The 20,882-nt window shown below is 37.1% G+C and overlaps 1 protein-coding gene across 1 annotated transcript in view; it reads right to left on the reverse strand.

The window, feature by feature from the left end:
• The window catches only part of ANKRD46 (ankyrin repeat domain 46), a 35,265-nt gene that overhangs the window by 6,701 nt on the left and 7,682 nt on the right, over nt 1–20,882 (reverse strand). Inside the window, exons 2-4 of the mRNA XM_068525549.1 lie at nt 5,310–5,410; nt 2,448–2,785; nt 1,109–1,267 (exon numbers count right to left, since the gene is read on the reverse strand). Coding sequence (XP_068381650.1) covers nt 1,109–1,267; nt 2,448–2,758 — 470 coding nt within the window. The 5' untranslated portion in view covers nt 2,759–2,785; nt 5,310–5,410. The remainder of the gene's footprint in view (nt 1–1,108; nt 1,268–2,447; nt 2,786–5,309; nt 5,411–20,882) is intronic.

The following is a 20,882-nucleotide window of genomic DNA, read 5'->3' on the forward strand; positions in this document are numbered from 1 at the left end:
CATGCACTGTTCTAGAAGTAAAACTGTTTAATTTCTTTGGACAATAATAAGTCTGTGAAACAAACAAAATAATCCTAAACTTGAGAGTAGAAGTAATGGTCCCCAAGGAGTACACCAGGCAGTCCACGAAGAGGGAGGAAAGGAATCATGGGCACAGAGGAATCAAATTAAGGGTGAACTATGAAAAACAGAGGATTTCATCTGGAACTCGCAGAAACAATGATCCCAACAGTCTAAGTGGACCATATGCTCCTAATTCAAAGTCTTGGTCAATCTGCTACCGGGTCAATAGCTAATGAGGGCCCTAGTCCACTGAAAATTTTGCGAGGAGACTATAAAGCTCATCATCCTTCTTACCCTGTAATATCTGGAGAGCTTCAACTCCATGGTGGTCAACCAAACTACATGCTAGTACAACTAAGTATGGCCTAGAGACTTTACCTGTTGAGCCCGTGATGCCAGAGAAAAGATGACTGGTCACCTTTTCAGAGCTCCCTGAACTATGTTCTAAACTGCTTCTAGACGAGAAATGATGAGATATTTGAGACCCTGTCAGTCACTACATCTTAGTTTCAATTACTTACAGGAGCCCACATTTCATTTGTTCCATCTCATGTAAAAGTCACTTTCACATCACTGAACTGTGTATGTGTTAAGTTTTGTCTTACTCTCCTCCTGTTTTACTTTTCCTCAGCACTTTAATTCCCTACCTTTGAAAGGAAGCTTTTTGGTCATTTCTAATACTGTCCAAGTTCTTGTCCTGACTTATCTTTCTCCTCCTTTTTCGAAATTCCATTCTTTTTGTGACCTGTACTTAAATTCTCAGACTCCTGTTTCCCTCCCTCCTATTCAGCTCTTCTCACTTGTACTACCAATACAGCAGGCTGCCCTGCCCAGTGGCTAACAGAACATTCTGTGCATGTGGGCACATAGTACTTTCCGTTAATAGCTTTTCAATTGTAATCTGGAGCCATAAGGACTAATATAAGTTCAAAGAAAGTATCAAAGCACTTTACTTGAAAGCAAATAAATATAAAGCTGACAAAAAGTTGTCATAAAAGATTCACTTAAAGTGACTTGCCCCTTAAAAAAATGATATCTTAAGTACCTTTCACTCTCAGCTGTCTGCATGGTCTCCAGTTTTGAGTGAGTTCCTCTGTTAAATCCTTTTACCTCCTGTTCTTCCAAAGATTCCAGCAATCGGATGACATCTTTATTCACTCCCCTGCGCTTTGCCAGAACTAGGGGTGTAGCACCTTGATGATTGCTAAACAGTCCATAAAAATAGAGGTTATATTATACTGTTAGTAGCCATTTGTGTAGATCTCAGTGAGGAAGGCATGGGCCCCATTAACTCAAAATTGAAACCCAGAGCAGGACCCGCGGTTGAGTTGGAACCTGAATTTTGAGTCAACCATTTTTTTTTCCTTTTAGGGAAAAAGGAAAAAAAAAATATACAGGCAAGAGTAGATAAATGAGAATAAATAAAAGAAAAAGAGGGTATCTTCCTAGAAATTAACTGGAAAATTCTAGATTCTTCCTTATCTGACATTTATACATTTCATGAGAAGAGTGTATTTTTTTTTAAATGTCTAAGAATTAAACAAACAACAAAAAAAACACCCACGCTCAAAAGCAATCAAATAAGCTGCTTTGGTTCACCTAGCTATTTAACAACAGGAGAGAGCCCAAGTAACACTGAATCCTAGTTAATTCCCACCACATCTTGTTCTATAGCAGCAGAACCATTTACTGTCTTATTCAGATTTAGGGACATTATAGCACCAATAAATTAGGGCAACATGAAACTGCAGCTTAAAGGTCAAGGTCACTTTTTAAAGTGGCCTGTCTTTCCCACTCAAGAGACAAGGAATCACTAAAACAAACCAAAAAAAACCACTACTTCTTCACATTGTTGAGTATCAAAAGGACTGTGAGCGCCCCAGAGAGATTATGAAGCTAGCATGGCATATTATACCATAGAGGGCAAACAAGCTTTGCAATCAGGTGGAACTAGGTTCAAATTCCAGCTGTGTGACCTTTGTTAAGTCATTTCACCCAGAATGCTTGTCTCAATTATTTCATCTATAAAATGAATACCTACCTTAAGAGTTATTCATTCTGAGGATTAAATGAGCTAACACAGTATGTGCAGTGCCCAGGCCGTAACAGATTTTCAACAAATGTTAGTTCTTTTCTTCTTTTGCCCTTGTCTTACAATACACAATTAGTAGCAGAACCTAGCCACTATTTTCATAGAAAAACATACACTGCTTCAGCATAAATCTAGAAGTCAGCCTCTTGTTCCCTCACTCATTGTCCTCAATACCCTTCTGGACTTGTCACTATGCTCGATCAGTGAGGAAACAATATCAACAGACTCCTAGATGATTGGTTGAGAGACTAATGGGAAGAAGTGACAAGACTTCAAAAACCACAGAACTTACCAAATATCAATTTTGAGTCCATTGGAAACTAAGAATTGAATAGTATCCACATGGCCACAGAGATGAAGAGCTGTGTTTCCCTGATAATCTGTGGCCAGGAGATCAGCACCAAATTTATGTAATAACTGGCAGATGTCTACATTCCCTCGGGCTGCTGCGAGGTGAAGGCCTGTTCTGCCCCTGCTGTCACGAATATTTGGGTCAAAGCCACTTTCCAAAAGCCTCTTGGAGTAGTTAAAGTCTCCATCAATACAGGCTTGTAGCAGGGGCACATTAGTCTGAGAAGAATCATTCACAAAAACGTAGGACATTGTTCAGATGTGGTGGATGGAATGTGCCTGTAATGAAATACGAGGTGAGCAAGATTCAGAGAAGCCAACTAAATCAAGACAATGAAGTCATTTAGAAAAGCACTATTTCTTTTCCTTCTTGGCCTCCTGCCTCTAATAAATTACCTCACCAAACAGAAACAACAACAGAGTTATTATTATATTTTATTTTCCATTAAAATGTCTCATTTTTTTCATATCTGTTGAATCAAAATTGCAATTAAATTACCATAAAGCTGTATTTCACTTTTCATCGTATAAAAAGACTGAGATTTTTTTTTTTTGGCCGCGCCATGCGGCACGTGGGTCTTAGTTCCCCAACCAGGGATCAAACCTGCATCCCCTGCATTGGAAGCGTGGAGTCTTAACCACTGGACCGCCAGGGAAGTCCCTGGATTGAGATATTTTTAAAGCGAAGCAAGATATAAGTGCTTAGATTTAAGTTTATTACATTGTCAGAAGACAAAGACAGCATGTTCCTTAAACTTCATACAACTACCTATACACGCACATACACACACACAAATGCTACTACTGGTAGAGATTCTTATTTAAAACAAAGTAATTCTCTTTCATATATTTGCTTTTTATTGTATTTGAGATATTCTATATGGTAAAACAGAATTATCAGCTCAAAAGTGAACTAAATCAGCATGAAAAAACCAATAACTTAATTCACACTCAATAAGGACCTGCTAAATGTTGTGTTTAGAGCACAAACTTCAAATTTTTCATAGAAAGAGAAAAGCTAAGGAAGGCAACAAACTAAATTTAAAAACTGAAAATATCATGAAATTAAGAATTCTGTCCTTTTTACAGTATTGATCCTATTCTGCTTTGTTCTGTGGTTATCTAAATATCTGATTTTGCCAAACTCCCACTGTCTGAAGATGGAGAGATGAGGAAAAACAGGTCTCTGTGGGAATGCAGAGGCAGGACAAAGGCAGCAATCCCAGCTGTGTCCATGCTAATACTTCACCCATCTGAGTAGCCTCGGTTCACCAGTAGGTGTTTCCACACATCGTTCATTGATACTTCCCTGCCCTCAGCAATCTCTTGGTCTCTCAGTGCATGCACGTGTGCGTGCGTGCGTGTGTCTCCACCCCACCTGCAATTGTCCCTTCCTCGGTTCATTTAAGAAAAAGTTAAAGCCTGACAAAAGAAACTTTACTAAGAAGTTAAAGAGAAAACAAACCAAAACAAGAAAACACAAAGGCAGAGACCGATGTGTTTGTTAAGATGGCTCCCTTACTCTAAGGTTAAAAAAGCTTAGTCACAGATGAGCTTGGCTTATAATTTATCAGGCAAAGTCTTCCTGGAACACAGATGGAACTGGATGCTAGATCAATCTATTGTGCCTAACCTCCCGGGGATTTAGGAAAGCCTGGCTCTGGAGTTCGGTGAGATTCTTGGCCCCCACTCCTTTTAGCCTGGTTTCCAGCAGAGCCACTGTCCCTCTATTCCTGGGCCACCTTAAGCTCTGCTGCTACCATGCGTGCAAGGGGGAAACATTAACACAGACTGAGAGCCTGTTCCGAGCCAGCCACTGCATTAAGGGTGTGAATGAATTTTATTTAATCTTCCTAACAAGTCCATAGTAAGATTTATTATACCTGAATTTTAGTAAGGAGTCATTGAAGGATTTTAAGTCAAGGAAATGGCATGGTCTTAGTATATTAGTCTTTCAGAAAGATGACTTTCTGGCAATACAGAGAGGTTAGTTTGGAGGGGGTCAAGATTGGAGACAGGGAGATCAATCAGTATGTCATTGTAGAGATCCAGGCAAGAAATGATGATAGCCTGATGTAAGGCAGTGGCAGAGAGAAGGGGGCATACTGGAGAGGGATACACTAGATAGAATGAACACAACTGAATGACCTGTTGGATATAAAGGGTGAGAAGGAGCTGTTAAGGATAATTCTAAATAACGGGAAAATATGTTTATGATTAAGAATTACAGGGATCAAGACAAGATAAACCTCAGATTATGATACTATATAATGTTTTTTAAAGAAATTAACCCAATGGGAAGATGTTTCTCAAAAAAACAGTCAAGAATTCTCTTCCAAGGGTAATCTCCCTATTTTCCCCTACAGTAGTCATTGGATTGGATCATAAAAAAGACAGAGGTATCACAAGCTTTTTAAAAATTAAAATACCACATATCAAGTGCTTTTCAAGAGGTACCGTGTTTTGGTTAAATTCTCTAAGAATAGATAATGAAAAACAATCTACTTGGTATTTTTGGTTCAAACAGTTAAGAATTCTTGTGGTTTGCAGACTGGGATTCTTTCGAATATCGGCTCAGTAAAAAGGACAAGTCTTTCTTGTCTATTTTTTAAGTGAGAATAAGCATGGTTTATTTTGTGATTTCTCTGTGTCCTTGAGAAACTACTAACCTCCAAATTTAATAAAACCAATGATAGATAACATTTTTCATCTTGACTACAGAACTGAATCTGCCCAAAAGCAAGGCCACAGTTCACTGAAGCTTTCACATGTTGTGAGGGAGTCCACAGTAGAAAATACTCACGTAAGCCTTAAGATTAGATCTTTCTCTCCGTGGTCACACGGCAGTTTCTCTGAATTCTTAAGAAGGTTCAACAGACTATCCAGAAATGTGCCAGCAAGGATCTATAATAAATAGAAAATTCAGTTATAACAAAGATGCGGTGTGAAAAAGGACTTGCTATTCTACTAAACATAGACAAGGTACAGGGACCTGTAGATATCTTCCAGAAAATCTATGGGTAAGGCATTAACTTATGAGGCTACTAAAGTCACTGACGAGTAATAAAGTGGTGAAAAGGAGGAAAGAAGGGCTTAATAAGGAGAAGCTCTGTTGCCCACTAACAAGAAAGCACGGTCAGAAAGATGAAAGAAAGAGAGTCAGATTATGTTACCATCAATAGAGGAGAAACTACGCTCTGAAAATTCACTCTAACTTACCAGAATTTGGAATGCATATTTTTCCCATTATAAATGGTGGCTTCATCTCAGGTTAGCCTACTAAAGCAATTTTAGAAATAAAATGCTATTTGCAGTGGGGGAAAAAATTAAAAACAACCAATACTTGGGTTTAAACCAAACAGGTACACTTAAGAAAAAAAAATGTCTAATCTGTCTTGAATACTGGTACTTAAATCTCCTCCTGAGATTGTCCCCCTACCTTTTCTTTCCAATGTGAAAGAAAACTGGCTCAAATCTATCTGCAGTCTTTTCCACATGCCTGACCCCACCCCTCCTGCTTCTCGGTGCAGCCCCACGCTCACACTTTCGCTGGGACCCCCCCTCAGGTTTCCCCTTAGGGCACTGACAAACATTTGGAGAGTCCCCCGTCAGTCCCACTGCACTCTTCTCTTGAGGGAACATGGAAGCGAGGGGGTCACGAACAGGCAGCACGGACGATAAAAAATCAATAGTAATTTGTTAGGCAAACATTTACCGTGTGCCCAAAATGTTCCAGATAATATGCTAAGTGGTAAATCTGGGATATAAAGTCTAAATCCCAAATTTATAGTTCCAGCTGAAATTCATGACTTTTACTAGTCATTTATGCTGTCATCAAGTCCCTTTAAATAAACTTATAGGGAATAATCAATGGCATTTTATGAAGCTCCATTTACCATACGTAAGTCAGGTTGTATCATAAGGGCTATCAGTGCGAGGTTGGAAGTGAAGACAAACTATATGTGAGGACCAGTCCCACAACAGTTCAGCAAATACCATGATGACATGATAATACGCAAAACATCCACCCTCTTCAACTGTTCCCTATATTTCTGCAAGTCTGTAATACCAATTTAGACAGACCTCATTATCACTGAGCCACTTAATTGATTTCCCTGAACAAATAGTCTGTGTTCACCCAAAGCCTACTATTTTCCTTTTTTGTCCTGCCCACTAGAGCTGAGTCTTCCTGACTAAAGTCTCTCTCTAATATATTAATATAAGATGTGGCTTTTTCAATGTTAAAATGGTGCAGGGGTTATTCTGAAGATAGTAGGGTTTATATTATGAAAAGGACAAGTGTAGCTGTTTATTTGGAGATAGAATTATAGATTATATAGTTATGTGCCCCCAAAGTAATCCTAGTGTTTCCTTAAATCCATAAGAAAGGCCATTTTCTGCCAGTTTCTTTTGATATGACAAGGCCACATAAGAAAATAAATGATCAAATTACAAATTTATATGATTTCAAACTTAATACTATATAAATGCATTAGACCTAATTACTAGAAACCTGCCAAGAAAATGCTGAAGACCCTAAATAAACCACTAGAAAGCTACTGATAGATTCCCCAAGAAATAACAGAAATGAATACAAATCGAGACACGTTAACTATTGTCCAAAGGGTGAAGAGGACTGAAGATTTTTTAAATTAAACTTTTTATTTTGAGATAATTGTACATTCAAATTCAGTTGTAAGAAACAATACAGAGAGATCCTGTGTACCTTTCACCCAGTTTCCCCTGATGGTAACACAGAGTAAAACAATAGTAGTACCCTATCACAACCGGGATATTGACATTGATACTGCCAGGATACAGAACATTTCCAGCCCCACCAGGATCTTTGCCCTCTTACAGCCACACCTACTCCCCTCCTGCCCCCACCTCTCCTTATCCCCTGGAAACCACTACTGTTACAGTACGTAACCTTTGAGGATTTTTTTTTTTCACTCAACATAATTCTCTGGAGATTTATCTGGGTTGTTGTCTGTATCAACAGTTTGTTTCTTTTCTACTGCTGAGTAGTATTCCAAGGTATGGATGTACCACAGTTTAACTGTCTACCTACTGAAGGACATCTGATTATCTCAAGTTTTTGGGCGTTATGTTAAGGCTTCTAAAAACATTCAGGTACATATTTTTATATTAAGTCTTCATTTCTCTGGGATAAATGGTCAGGAGTGCAATGTCTGGGTCATATAGAGGCCTAAAGATTTTGATGAAAAGATTGTTGAGTCTAAATGTGCTCATCTTCTCCGTGAAGAAAGGAAGGAAGGAAGGAAGGAAGGAAGGAAGGAAGGAAGGAAGGAAGGTCTTCTTTGAGGTCATTTCTCTGGGTGCTAGGAGAGTAAGAGGTTATTTATGGAAGAGTTTGTAGGACCTACCATTTGGAAGGGCTCAGGTAGAAGCCCTGGTATTTACCAAAGGGAATGTGTCATAAGAACCATTCCACAAGCAGAGTTAGAGGCACTACTGTGTGATATCTTTCAAGATTCACAGAAGGCTGAGTCTGTCACCTTATGAACGGATATGGGCATACTGGAGGCTGCTTTAGAGGTGGGGAAAGCAGAAGGGAGAGAGACGTGATATAGTCTGACTGTCCTGAGAGGCGCTACTTTCAGGAGTGAACAGTACTCTAGAGAGGCAGTTTCTCTACGGTCAGATGTTCAAAGAGCTTGGCTACTCCACCCAGAATGTATCTGGAGCTGGAATGCCTGGGTCTGAATCCCAATTCAGCTACTTACTAGCTATATGACTTAAGCACCCAAAAAATAACAGTTATTACTCTCCTGGGGCTGGGTACAGTCCTCAACTGTGCTCTAGCTTGCATAGAGCACTGATCCCCTGGTAACACAGCAGTTTCTAACAACTGGGTGACCTCTAGTGGGGAGTAAAGACCTCCAGGAAAGAAAAAGAGAACTGGTTCCTCCTGGCAGAAGAAAAACCACAAGAACAGTCAATAATGGGAATAGTCAAGCCCCAGAAAGTCCTCTGGTTGTTCCCCATAGCCTGGTTCTGATTCCTAAGGGACAGTGTCCATAAGGGACAGTGTCCAACGACTGGCTCAGAGGCTAACTCCCTGGGATTGTTAAAAGCAGGACTTTGGGGGTCAGATCTTAGACGGCTGGCACAGCTTAGTATTTAAAACTCTAACGCCGGCTTCCCTGGTGGCGCAGTGGTTGAGAGTCTGCCTGCCAATGCAGGGGACGCGGGTTCGAGCCCTGGTCTGGGAGGATCCCGCATGCCGCGGAGCGGCTGGGCCCGTGAGCCACGGTTGCTGAGCCTGCGCGTCTGGAGCCTGTGCTCCGCAGCAGGAGAGGCCGCGATGGTGAGAGGCCCGCGCACCGCGATGAGGGGTGGTCCCCGCTTGCCGCAACTGGGGAAGGCCCTAGCGCAGAGGCGAAGACTCAACACAGTCATAAATAAATAAATAAATAAATAAAAGAACGTGAATTTCTTAAAAAAAAAAAAACAAAAACAGTAAAAAAAAAAAAACAAAAAAACTCTAACTCCATGCTCTGTGGCACTGCCCAGGAAACTTCATGAGGATGGAGGCACTCATCCTTTGGGACAAGGCAGTCACCCAGACCTCAGTAACAAGGGTTCCTAACGCCAAAGAGCACTTGTCTCAACCCACATAACAATAAGGAGGTTTTAGTGAAAGCTTGTGAGTCCCCAACTTGATAAGAAAGTTCTAGTTAATACTCTCTTTCCTTTATATTTTATGTTATGTTACTCTTAGGTCAATCTACACAACTTTAAGATAAGTATTCTTGATGGTTAAGAACTAATGGAGAAAATGTGTTCTATTTTAACATATACTTATTATAACATAACTTTAAATTTGTCTTCCATACCCAATATCACCAACCATACATAATGTATTGATTTATTTTTCATTTTGAAAGGTCACTGGGAAAGGCAAGACTAAGTGCTACAAATGGTTCAAATGGACTGACAGCCTTATGCCTATATAGCAACTTTGATCAGAGATCAAAGCACCAGACAATTCAACAAAATTCAAGGGCAAAATGGCGTATCTGAAGAGATGTGCTATCAGATCTCAAGGCCTGCATTTTCTAACGTCAAAGGAAAGTACTAAAACTGAGAATGACATACAGTAAATGGAACCCCCAAATCTGGATTCACTATACCTCACTGGGTTATTCTTACCCTTTTAAAAGGGTACAGTTGTTTTTAAAATATAAAATAACCTCAAAGAACCATAAAACAAGAACATCCAATGAATTCATTAAGTCCTAACTGCTTGCACTTTAGAATTACTGTTCTTAAAGCCTAAGCACTGCACAGATCCACAGATATTAGGAAAGGGTAAAAAAAAAAAGCCCAATCTAAAAGAAATTTAGCTGTGAGCAAGTAAAAATTTTAACAATAATTTAAACCCCTTCCCAAAATATCGATAATATATTTCTTCAGTCTGTTTATCTTCAGCAGCTATACTTCTCTAATAGAGTGGTCTTAATAATTTCCAAGGCTCAGAAAAGTTAATGTGTCTAAGGCCATATTACTGTACGTGGCAGAGTGGACTTCAAATTTAGTCTATAATATTTGCAATATGCCATGCAGCTTCTATAGTTATGAAGATAACCAGGAGAAAACAGTTCATACAAAGCTTTGTTACTTGTTCAGAACCGTTCTCTAAAATTCTTGACAGACAGTCTTCCTCTAGAAGACAAAAAATGGGTCTGACCTGTCTGTGCACCCTGGCAGATTACACAGTGCTTGGCATGTTATTTCTTGAAATCTAGACATGAGAGAATCCAGTAATTCTTTGCTGAATGTACACTCAATTAAGTTCATTGTAACAGGATTTTAAAGTAACATTTTTTTTCTTATGACTAGTTCTACAGTTCATTGTAAAATTCTTAAAATCAACACGAACAAAGAGAAGAAAATAAGTTACCCATAATCCTACCAACTAGAAATAACTTATCATTAACATTTTGGTGCTATGGTCTCACAGCTTTTTTCTCTATATATTTTTTAAATTCATAATATACATACTAATGTTAAACTTTTTAAATTATACTGTGAACATGCTTCCATGTTACCAGTCTTCTATAACAACTTTTAATGGTTATGTTATATTGTATGCATGTACCATAATTTTCTTACTGAATTTCTTAGCACACTAAAACAGAATTTTCCCTATACTTTTCTAATTATTACACAGATTCAAATTCACTGACATTTTAAGCCAATCAAAATGTAGATAGTCTAAGAGAATTTCAAAATAATATTTTTGGTCAAAATTTGACTATTACAATGGGTTTTCAGGCAATGTGACACAGATGGATCTGACTATAATGTAAGGCTGGGGAACCAATTTCATTTTTTTGTTGGCAAATGGTTTCACTGTGATAGCAATCTTGATGCAATGCTCGTTTTGCTCACTATAAAACTTCCAAGATCCTGGTTTACAGTTCATCTTAAACTAAGTTGGATTTAGGATCCTTATTTATCTGTTTTTTTGAAGATTGTCTTGGGTCTGAGATTCACACAGATCTTACGGGTAGGATTCCAAATTTCAACCTTTGAGGTATCTACCCAAACAAAGGCAAAAAATATGTAAATATTTACTTTGAGTTCTTAAAAAAAGGAAAAGGGTAGTCCCCCTTCTGAAAGCATGGTAGTAAGTAAACAAAAAAAGAATTGAGAATACTATCCTTTCAGGCTATCGCAGTACCATGAAGAACATTTAAAGGAGGAAGCTTATAAGTAGAACCTTCTGAACTTTACTTCCAAGGCTCAAAAATAATTAACAGAAGTCCAAAAAAGAGTAATTTTTAGATAAATCTGGACCCACCACAGATACATTTTTACTTTATATTTAAATTTGTGGAGAACACACGTTTTATGGTATTTCCAAGTCGAATCTGGTAAAATTTTTAATCTTGTGATTTCTTCAATGCCAAGCTATCAATTACTTCATAATTAAAATTTTTTTAATGCACTAAAGGGGAGGTTAATTTCAAATGTGTGAATTACAGATGCTACTTTAAGAAAGGCCAGTTCATTGTGTTTAAGTTCATATAATAATTAGAAGTAGGCTAATCGGGTATTACTTAGGTGGTGCTCTTAGGGAACAAAGGATTTATTTATGTTTATAAATATTTATTGTTATGTTTATTATTTATAATTAAGAAGGAAAAATGATTTATTTGTATGTTTGCTATTACTCTGCCAACAACTGCTTAGCAACATGTTTAACATTTATTAAGTTATTATTACTCCAGGTACTGTTTAAGGGTTTTTCCTGTAATAACTAATTTAGTCCTCATGAAAAAAACCTATATGGTAAGTACTATCGTTATCCTCATTTTATGGGTGAAAAAACTAAGTCCCTAAGTTTGTTTTCATAAGACTCTTTTTACATAATGAATTAGTTTAGCAAATCTTTTCATCAAAGGTTATATAAAGGGAAACATCAGACTAGCCCACACACTCCAAATTAACTCAGAATTATTTCATTAAAAGTGAACTTTTTAAACTGTGGAAAAACAGATAAAAACATATCTGGAAATGTTTCTTACTTTACAGGAAGCATCAGTCTAACACATATATTCTGACTAATTCTTTGCAATCATTTCACACAAAGTAAACTTTTTTAAGTGTGAGAAAAATAAAAATATTTGGAAACATTTTCCACTTTACAGGGAGTGGCTACATTCCTGGACTTGTTATTCTCAACTATTTCTTACTTGTTGGGATAGTGAGAAAATACTTGCCTAAGTTTTTATTTCTCCATCAGGAAATCAAAACACACCAAACAAGAGTTTCTGATAACATTGTTTATCTTGGATATTTTATTTTACTCTAATGCCTTTCAGTATTTTCCAAAATTTTTACTGTTTACCGTGCTTAAAATTCTTAGCAAGGAACCTCTTCCCATAGAAGTTTCCAATTTATAATCTGTAATTATATAATAAAGATATTAAATAAGCACAGAGGTCAATGTGAAGTCTTTCATGCACATGTATTACTTCTGTAATAAAGTTATCTGATTTTTTTAAAAATCAGTTTTTTCCTAGACACAGCTGTATTTTATTTACATGACCTAATGGTGCCACCTTGTGGCCTACCTGGGCTTCAAGAGCAATGTGAGCATCTAGTTCTGGTATAAAGCAAGAGTGAGGGCCTTTGAAGTTTCCCTTTGTCCCATTTCACAGTCACTTATTATAATTCTCACTAATTTTGAAACTGTTCAGAATTGGGATGAAGTTCAATTTTCCTTAAAAAAGAAAAGTTTACCTAATATAATGTTGTATGCCAATCATATCTCAATGAAGAAAGAAAAGAAAAGAGAAGAGGTATTCCCTGGTGGTCCAGTGGTTAGGACTCAGCGCTTTCAGTGCCATGGCCCGGGTGCAATCCCTGGTTGGGGAACAAAGATCCCGCAAGCCGTGCAACACGGCCAAAAAAAAAAAAAAAAGACCAGTTTACCAAGCAAATAAATAGCATAAATATGATTCCAGGCCTTTTAAAAAATCTTAAACCTCATTAAACCCACCTTATCAGACTTCATTTATACAGAATTGTTAAGTGCTACAATAATGACTTTCTTATTCATTTCTTTGGTGTTATTTTAAAATATAGGAATTACAACTTTTGTAAATTATTCCTTATTTCCTAAATAGTTCACAAAATGTAACCAGACTTCACCTCAAATAATTTGAAAGCACAAGACTGTGTTCTTAGGAGAAACTTAAGTATTTCTATGAAATTTTTACAGCTGAAGGGCCATCCAGGATCATCTAACCTAGATCATCTAACCCAATCTCCCTGTTTTACAAATAAGGATACTGAGAACCAGAGAGGCTGTAACTTTACAAGCCAACCCTCACCTCTAAGGTTCTAGCCCTATTCATGATCTATGGTAGAAATATAAGGTACATCATCTTCAACATAATAGGTTTTCACAGTTCTCCCATAATCTGTTCCCATTCATGCTCTGAATTATGTGCTAGATGGAAGCTAGCATGTATTGCATCCTTAATATAAAACACCCGTTCTAGGGACACAGGACCCTCCCTAAGCTACACAACCCAAGAGAGGACCTAGTGGACTTTGAGGTATGGTCTGACTGCTGGTAAGGCTATGCAAATCATTCTAGTCCAGAGCTCCATGATGTTTACACTTACGGCCTAGGTAGACCCTTAAAAATCAGGAACTCCTTACACATCATCATTAGACCCAAATCCTACTCCACTCATTCCAACCTCTAGGGAACCTGGTAAATAATAAGAATACACAATGAAAAAATGACTAAAGACAGGCCTACGGGGCTAACTTAGCCAAACCTTCAAAAATGGCATGTTTATGTATAGATACCATATGGGGTAGTAATTTCCTCTTTCTCCCCACTGGAAATAAGAATTAAGGGTGAGACCTTTGGTAGGAAGTGAGTACAGAGTTTTAATAAGAAAGTTGAGGAGTGTCTGAGGCTTTAAAGGGAGCCTTTGGTTCTTTTCCTGCTGTCTCTCCTTTGGACTGTGGCTAACCTATTTCGGGAGGCATCTTTTGATACCCTGAGAAAAGAAAGTAGTGAGTTATATGCTTAGAAATGGCTCTAGGTTCAAGAAAGAGAAATAGGGATTTTTTTTTTCCCACTATGTTTTTTCTGTTTTTTTAGCCCAGCTTATGAGGATAAAAATAAGTATAGGATTACAAGCAGAAGCTATATTTTTTGGCTGGAGTTTTCCTCATGTTGCCACTTAGGAACCTAAGATGTGGGGCAAGAAGTGGGAAATGCCAGGATTGTAAAGCGGAACTGAATCAGCAGTCCTGGTAGCTTCTTTAGTAGAACAGCAGTTCTGAATAGAGGGACAATGAACCGCAGCAATCCTCTTTCTGACTGAGACCTGGCTCCCACACATTGGGTCTGTGAGTTGGCTCAGTTTACTTAGGTCTGGTGTAATCAGGTTCTAGGGTATCTTTCAGAAACGGGAATAGGGGCTGGCAAATCCCTGTATCAGTTTCCCATGGAACTATTTTTATAGACTGCCCAAAGACCTACCAGGCCATTGTGACCAATATGGGAAAGAGTGGTCAGTGATTAAGGTCTCAAGTTTTAATAGACACATGGCTCTTCCAGATGTACTGAAATGTCTTCTCAGCAGAGTTTTTTTCTTAACATTGTCAATTAAAATTGTTTGCTAAGTTTAGCAAATGCAAACCTCATTTTCCTTCTGGTCCTTATTTTCAGTCTCTTAAAACGATTTAGTATTTTGTCATTTGGTCTGTGACAAATACTAAAGAGACTGGGAATAATATGGTAAATGTCTTCATTTCAAAATTTTTTTTTCTGTATGAACTGTAGATAGTGTCATGATGTACTATAAAACTGTTAGGAAGAGTCTTTTTTTTTAAGTTTAAACAATTGCTACTTTGAACATTTGTCCTTGTACTCAAGAGAACTGCATTGTCAAGCAAAGATAATTATGATAGGAAAATTATTCTTTAAAATACTATGAAAAGATAATTACTTCATGGTCTTCAAACAATAGATGGGAGGATAAATTTCTTATATTTAGATAAATGAAACAAATTACATTCTCAGAATTCACAAGCTTTGGATTTGGGAAAATGATCTAGGAAATGAAATGTTTAGCATTTTAAACTGCAGAAAAGCATAAGAACAGATACAAAAACAAACTAAAGGCAAACTTCTGAGTTCAAAGTAACTATTAAATTTACTGATATTCTAGCACATCACCCCCAGTAATACAAATACAAATAAACCTAAAATTTTTTACAGTATATACTGCCTTTTCATACCACTTTCCTTCTATCTTCTCTGGCCCAAATTTTAGTTTTTAATTATATTTTATTGGATGGTTTCCTGTGTGTAACTTATCACTTAAAAAAGATTAACCCAAGAGTTCCTCAAATTTCTCAACGTCAAATACCTTTATCTCCACTTCACTTCAGTCTCCCTTCCTTGGACTTTGTCCTCTGGAACTTGGTTCCACCACCCAGATCCTAACCCCGAACTCTCTCTTAGGACAACTATCTCTGGATTATCTTTTACCCTTTCTACTCCATCACACCTTATAAAATGTCTCCCATTTACATCTCTCAACCTCTTCTTTAGCCCCCTTTTGGCTACCTGGAGCAGAAAGAAATCTGTCTGTACAACTGTCCATCTCTTCAGCCAGCTTCTGGTTCCTTCTAAGGCTCACTCACTTCTAAGGTTCACTCCCATTTCCACCAGGGAAGAAGGTGCCTTCCCCATCCAGAGGACCATGACATATAGAAGCAAGGACAATGTGTATAAGTGTAAGGTCAGAGGGGAAGGCCTAAGGGGACTGACAACTGGATAAAAGACTAAAAAACAACTTCCAGAAAAAATGAAGAATTCTATCAAATTTCAGTCTCAGGGTTCTGCTAACCCAAAGGTACCACTTCCCTCTCAATCTAGGTAAGGTTGAAGCTAGAAAAATGACCAGTTAGGTGCTCATAAGCTATAAACAGTAAAGGCAGACCTAAAGACTTGAATCAAGAGATTTTTGCTCTGTGAACTTATCAAGAACTATTCTTTATGATAGGCACTGAGGACTACATATTAATCAAAAGATTTGCATCTTAGGTCCTAACTCTGCCATTTTCTAGGGTACGATCTTAACCGGTCAGTCTCTAAGAGCCTTGGTTTCCTCATTTGTAAAACTGGGATAATAATATCTGCCGTATCTCCTTCACAGTGTTTTTCTACAAAAGGACTTTGAAAACTATAATGCAATATATAAATATACGATGCTAGATTTTTTGCTTAGTTTCCTAGTGAAAGTTCCCCTTAAAGAAGTTCAGCCTGAATTAAGGGTAAAAGTATTTCCACATCTTGGTAACAACAGGTAAAAAGATTTCTGCCCTGCAGGAGCTCAGGGGCAATGACAGGAGCAACTCTTAATAGTCGGGTGCTCTGAAAGGGCAGAGTGAGCAGAGAAATCGAAAGAGATAGTAACAGTACTGTACATTGGAACGTGAGTACACAGGGCAGTTCTATACAGAGACCCATCTGGATATCTTGCCTTCGCTTCCGCATCACATCTAACACCCAACACTCCACACAGCCCCCCCCCCAACAAAAACACTTCCAAATTTCTGTCAGTGGTAGAGTTTTTCTTGGGGTGTATATATGTGTGTGTGTGTGTGTGTGTGTGTGTGTGTGTGTGTGTGTGTGCGCGCGTGCGCGCACGCGCGCACGTAGATATGATGTTGAGGTGAAGGCAAGGTATCCAGATGGGACTCTAGTAAACCACGCTTCTAATCACCATCCTTGATGCCTTCTTTTCTCCTGACACTGAATCACACACAAAGTCCTGTCAACTCTTCTTTCGTTGTCTCTCAAATTCTTTTTCCTTTCCATTTATACTATTTCCACTCTTACTTTGGGTTCTGACAAACAACCTTATATGCGAAGTTTTCCAATGCTTTCCCAATTGGTCTCTCAGTCTCATTCTCTCCCCTATCACCCCCATCCCAGTCAATCTACATTAGGTTGCCATGTTCATTTTCTCATTTCATTCTTTGTGAACATCACTTCCAAGCTAAAAAATACTCTTTAGTGGTTCCCATGGTCCAAGTATGACCTTTTATCTAGTCTACTCCGATAAACTCCTAACCATTCTCCACTTACACCTTCACCCCTCTACAATTCATTTTCCACATGTAAACAAAATCTTTCAAAAACACAAATCATTTCATGTCATTCCTCTGCTTTAAATAAGTCGATGGCAACCCAACACATTTAAGATAACATTTAAAACCCTTACCATGGACTACAAAAGCCCTGAATGATTTCGCTCCTGCCTACCTCCCCAATTTTAGCTTTCACCATCCCCCCCCGCCCCCCCCCTCCCCCCGGTCTTGCTCTCTATACTCTAGCCCCGCCTGCCTCCTTCATGCTCCCTGAAGCTCTTTTCTACCTTAGGGGCTTTGCACTTACTCTCCCCTCTACTGGAATGTACTTCCTCTGGATAGATCTTCACTTAACTGGCTCATTCTCAGCACTCAGGTCTCAGCTCAAATGTACTTATCCCCACAACTTACTTCTCACATCACCCTGTTTACTTCATTCCTGTTCTTACCACAATCTATAATTTTATTATTTGTTTATTTGGTTAATCATTTCCTGTATATCTCCATTTGAAAATAAGTTGAGGGCAGGAGCTTGCCTGTCTTGATAACATGATCCACAGTGTCTAGCAGTGCCTACTGCAAACTAAGTGCTCATTTCATACTTTTTTGGTTAAATGAAATGTATGGTACAAATGTAATGTAAAGTATGCATTCAAACATACTTTCAGTGGAGTATGGAAATTAGCATACATAATGCCTAAATGGTGACAACAGGAATGAAGACACCCATTGAAGGTGGCCACAGACTATAACTACACTAAAAAGATAAACAACAAGGTCCTAGTGTATAGCACAGGGAACTATATTCAGTATACTATGATAAATCATAATGGAAAAGAATATGAAAAAGAATGTATATATATGTGTATAACTGAATCACTCTGCTGTACACCAGAAACTAACACAACATTGTAACCAACTATACTTCAATAAAATAAAATTTCTTAAAAAGTTACATGAAACACCAAAAAAAAAAAAGAGAGAGATAGTGACTCTTCATCAACATGGTGAAACTGACCTTTGTTAATCTTCTAGGTAAAAATAATAAAATGTTGTTTTACTTTGTCTACTACTGATTTCAAATAAAGCTGAAAAACTTTCAAAAAAAACACACCTCACACACACAAAAAAAAGGGAAACCATGTTCATATGACTACTTCTTGAAAGTCTTTTGATGTCTAAGAAGTAGGAATTACTTAGAAATAATAAACGAATATTTGTTACCTCCTTCCATAGCAGGCACATGTTAGCTAGAAATGAAATATTAAAGCAAAATCAAAGTATGGATATTTCAATACTTATTTTATATAATATGGAAACATTAGCGTTAATACTGGTTATTTTATTTTTTAAAATTCAGAATTCATGTTTTAACAAGTAAAATTAAATGTTCAATATACCTCAAAAACATTAATAACATTTCAGAGTATCAAATAAAAATATAAACTGATAAAAATATAAATGGGCATACACTATCATCCTAATACAAATCAGCAGAAAAATAAAGTGAAATATTATCTAAAAATAAACCACATGAAGTGATAAAAAAGGCAAGAATCCCAAAAAATTGAAAACGTAAACTGAATTTGATTTTTTGTGACAGCATAATTTTACAAATGCATTACTAGCAATGCAAATGAGTTGTGAGCAAATTTTTGTGCAAATTTTTCCAGTTGCTGAAAAATCTCTCTATATTAACTGGAGGCAACATAACGGTAATATAATTCCACATCTTCTGATTCCATCTTCAAATCGTTTGATCTCTTCTTTGAGGTCCCTCTCTTCTTTTAATTACTTCTTTATTTTTGCAGAAACTGCAATCTTATTATTGCTAATGAGCTTTTAGCTGTGTCAGAGAAAACATTTCTAATTTGTCATCTCTTAATTTCATCAGGGATATCTCAATCAATTTCAGTACTCTCAATTTTAAATTTTGCTTATTTGGAAAGTTTCTGAATTAGTTAGGATTATTTTTACAACAGAAGATTTGATTTGACAATTTTCTTTCTCCTCTTGAGATAATGGAAATACAGAAGAGAAATTTTTTTAAAACACATGTAGCACCATTCAGTTTGAAATTAGAACATGTAATTCCCTGGCTATGTCCCAAGGCATATATATACATAAGGTTTTAAAAAAATATCCCCAAACCCCACAAAGATATATCTTCAAAAATACTTTAAAATAGCACTAAATACGAGAACACCAGACTGCTGAGAACCAGTGTTGCAGTTATTAATGTTAGGTACCATACATTTAAATTTTAAATAGCCTTACGTGGTCATAGCTATGTACTGGACAATGTGGCTCTAACACGTAACAAATTTCTGTTTATGTGTATCTCTATTCTGTTCCCGCAGTCTATGGGACATATATGTGTCAATACCACACTGTCTTAATTACTCTGGCTTTATAATAGTTTTTGGTATCTTGTATGGCAAGTCTCCCAAATTTGTTCTTCAAAGTAACAATTATTTGCCATTCCCTATTCCACCTGAATGTTAGGATTACTAACAAATGTTATTTTGACATACATGCTAATAATTTTTCTTAAAGTCTAAAATTATCCAGAAATTTTATTGAGTCCACTATAACCACTACAGAACGTTCCATTTCATGATTGTTGTCTAGAGTTTAATTTTACCTTAAAAAAAAAAAAAACCCGAATTTTTAAAAGAATGGTTAAGTAAATTATCAACATTTTATCAATCAGACCACTCTTTTTAAAAAAATCCCATGCCTGTAGAGTCACTCTTCTGACTGAAGTTCATCCTTCAGTCCTTTAATGAGGATCCGTGAGTACTAAACTCTTTCAGTCTTTGGAAATTTTAAAGTGACTCTGAGTTTATTTTTGAATGATAGTTCATGTGATTACAAGGTTGTAGCTGACGGTTACTTTCCCTCAGCACTTTGAGGCTATCACTCCACTGCTTCCTGGCATCCATTATTGCATAAGAAAAGACTTTTTTCTTTTTCTTTATTTGGTTTAAGAGTTTTCACTTTATCCTTAATGTTCTACAGTTTCACTGGGATCTATTTAGGAGGATTTACTTATTCTGTTTGGAATTCTGAGTGTATTTATAATCTAAGGACCATGTCTTTCTTCAATTCTGGAGAATTCTCACTTATTATCTCTTCAAATATTGCTTTTCAGCCATATCTTCCTACTAGATATATGTTGGAAACTCAATTTATGCTTTTCTTAAAAAAAAAAACCAAAACATTTCTGTGCTACATTCTAGGTACAGTTCTCAGCACTACCTTCTAATTCACTTATCCTCTCTGGCTGGATTGAGTCTAAAAGTTTATCACACATGAAAAAAACCCTCAACTACTGTGCTTTTCTAAGAGTTCTAATTTTGTCTTCATATCCATCTGCTTGTTACTTTTCATTTCATAATTTACTGTTCATTTTTAATAAATGCAAGTCCTTTTTCTACATGAGCATAACGACAATTGAAGGTCTTTGTTGGAGCAACAAGGATATACTATATAGCAGAGGGAATTATAGCCATTATCTTGTAATAACCTATACTGGAGTATAACAGGCAAAAATACTGAATCACTATGCCGTACACCTGAAACTAATACATTTTAAAGCAACTATACTCCAATTAAAAAAAAAAAAAGAAAAAAAAACTTTGTTGGATGGTTTCCTAAAATCATTTACATCAGGACTGAATTTGTGTTCCAACGCTAACGCCGTTAGATGGAT

This window comes from Eschrichtius robustus, chromosome 17 (assembly GCF_028021215.1).
Source record: "Eschrichtius robustus isolate mEscRob2 chromosome 17, mEscRob2.pri, whole genome shotgun sequence".
Classification (NCBI taxonomy): domain Eukaryota; kingdom Metazoa; phylum Chordata; class Mammalia; order Artiodactyla; family Eschrichtiidae; genus Eschrichtius; species Eschrichtius robustus.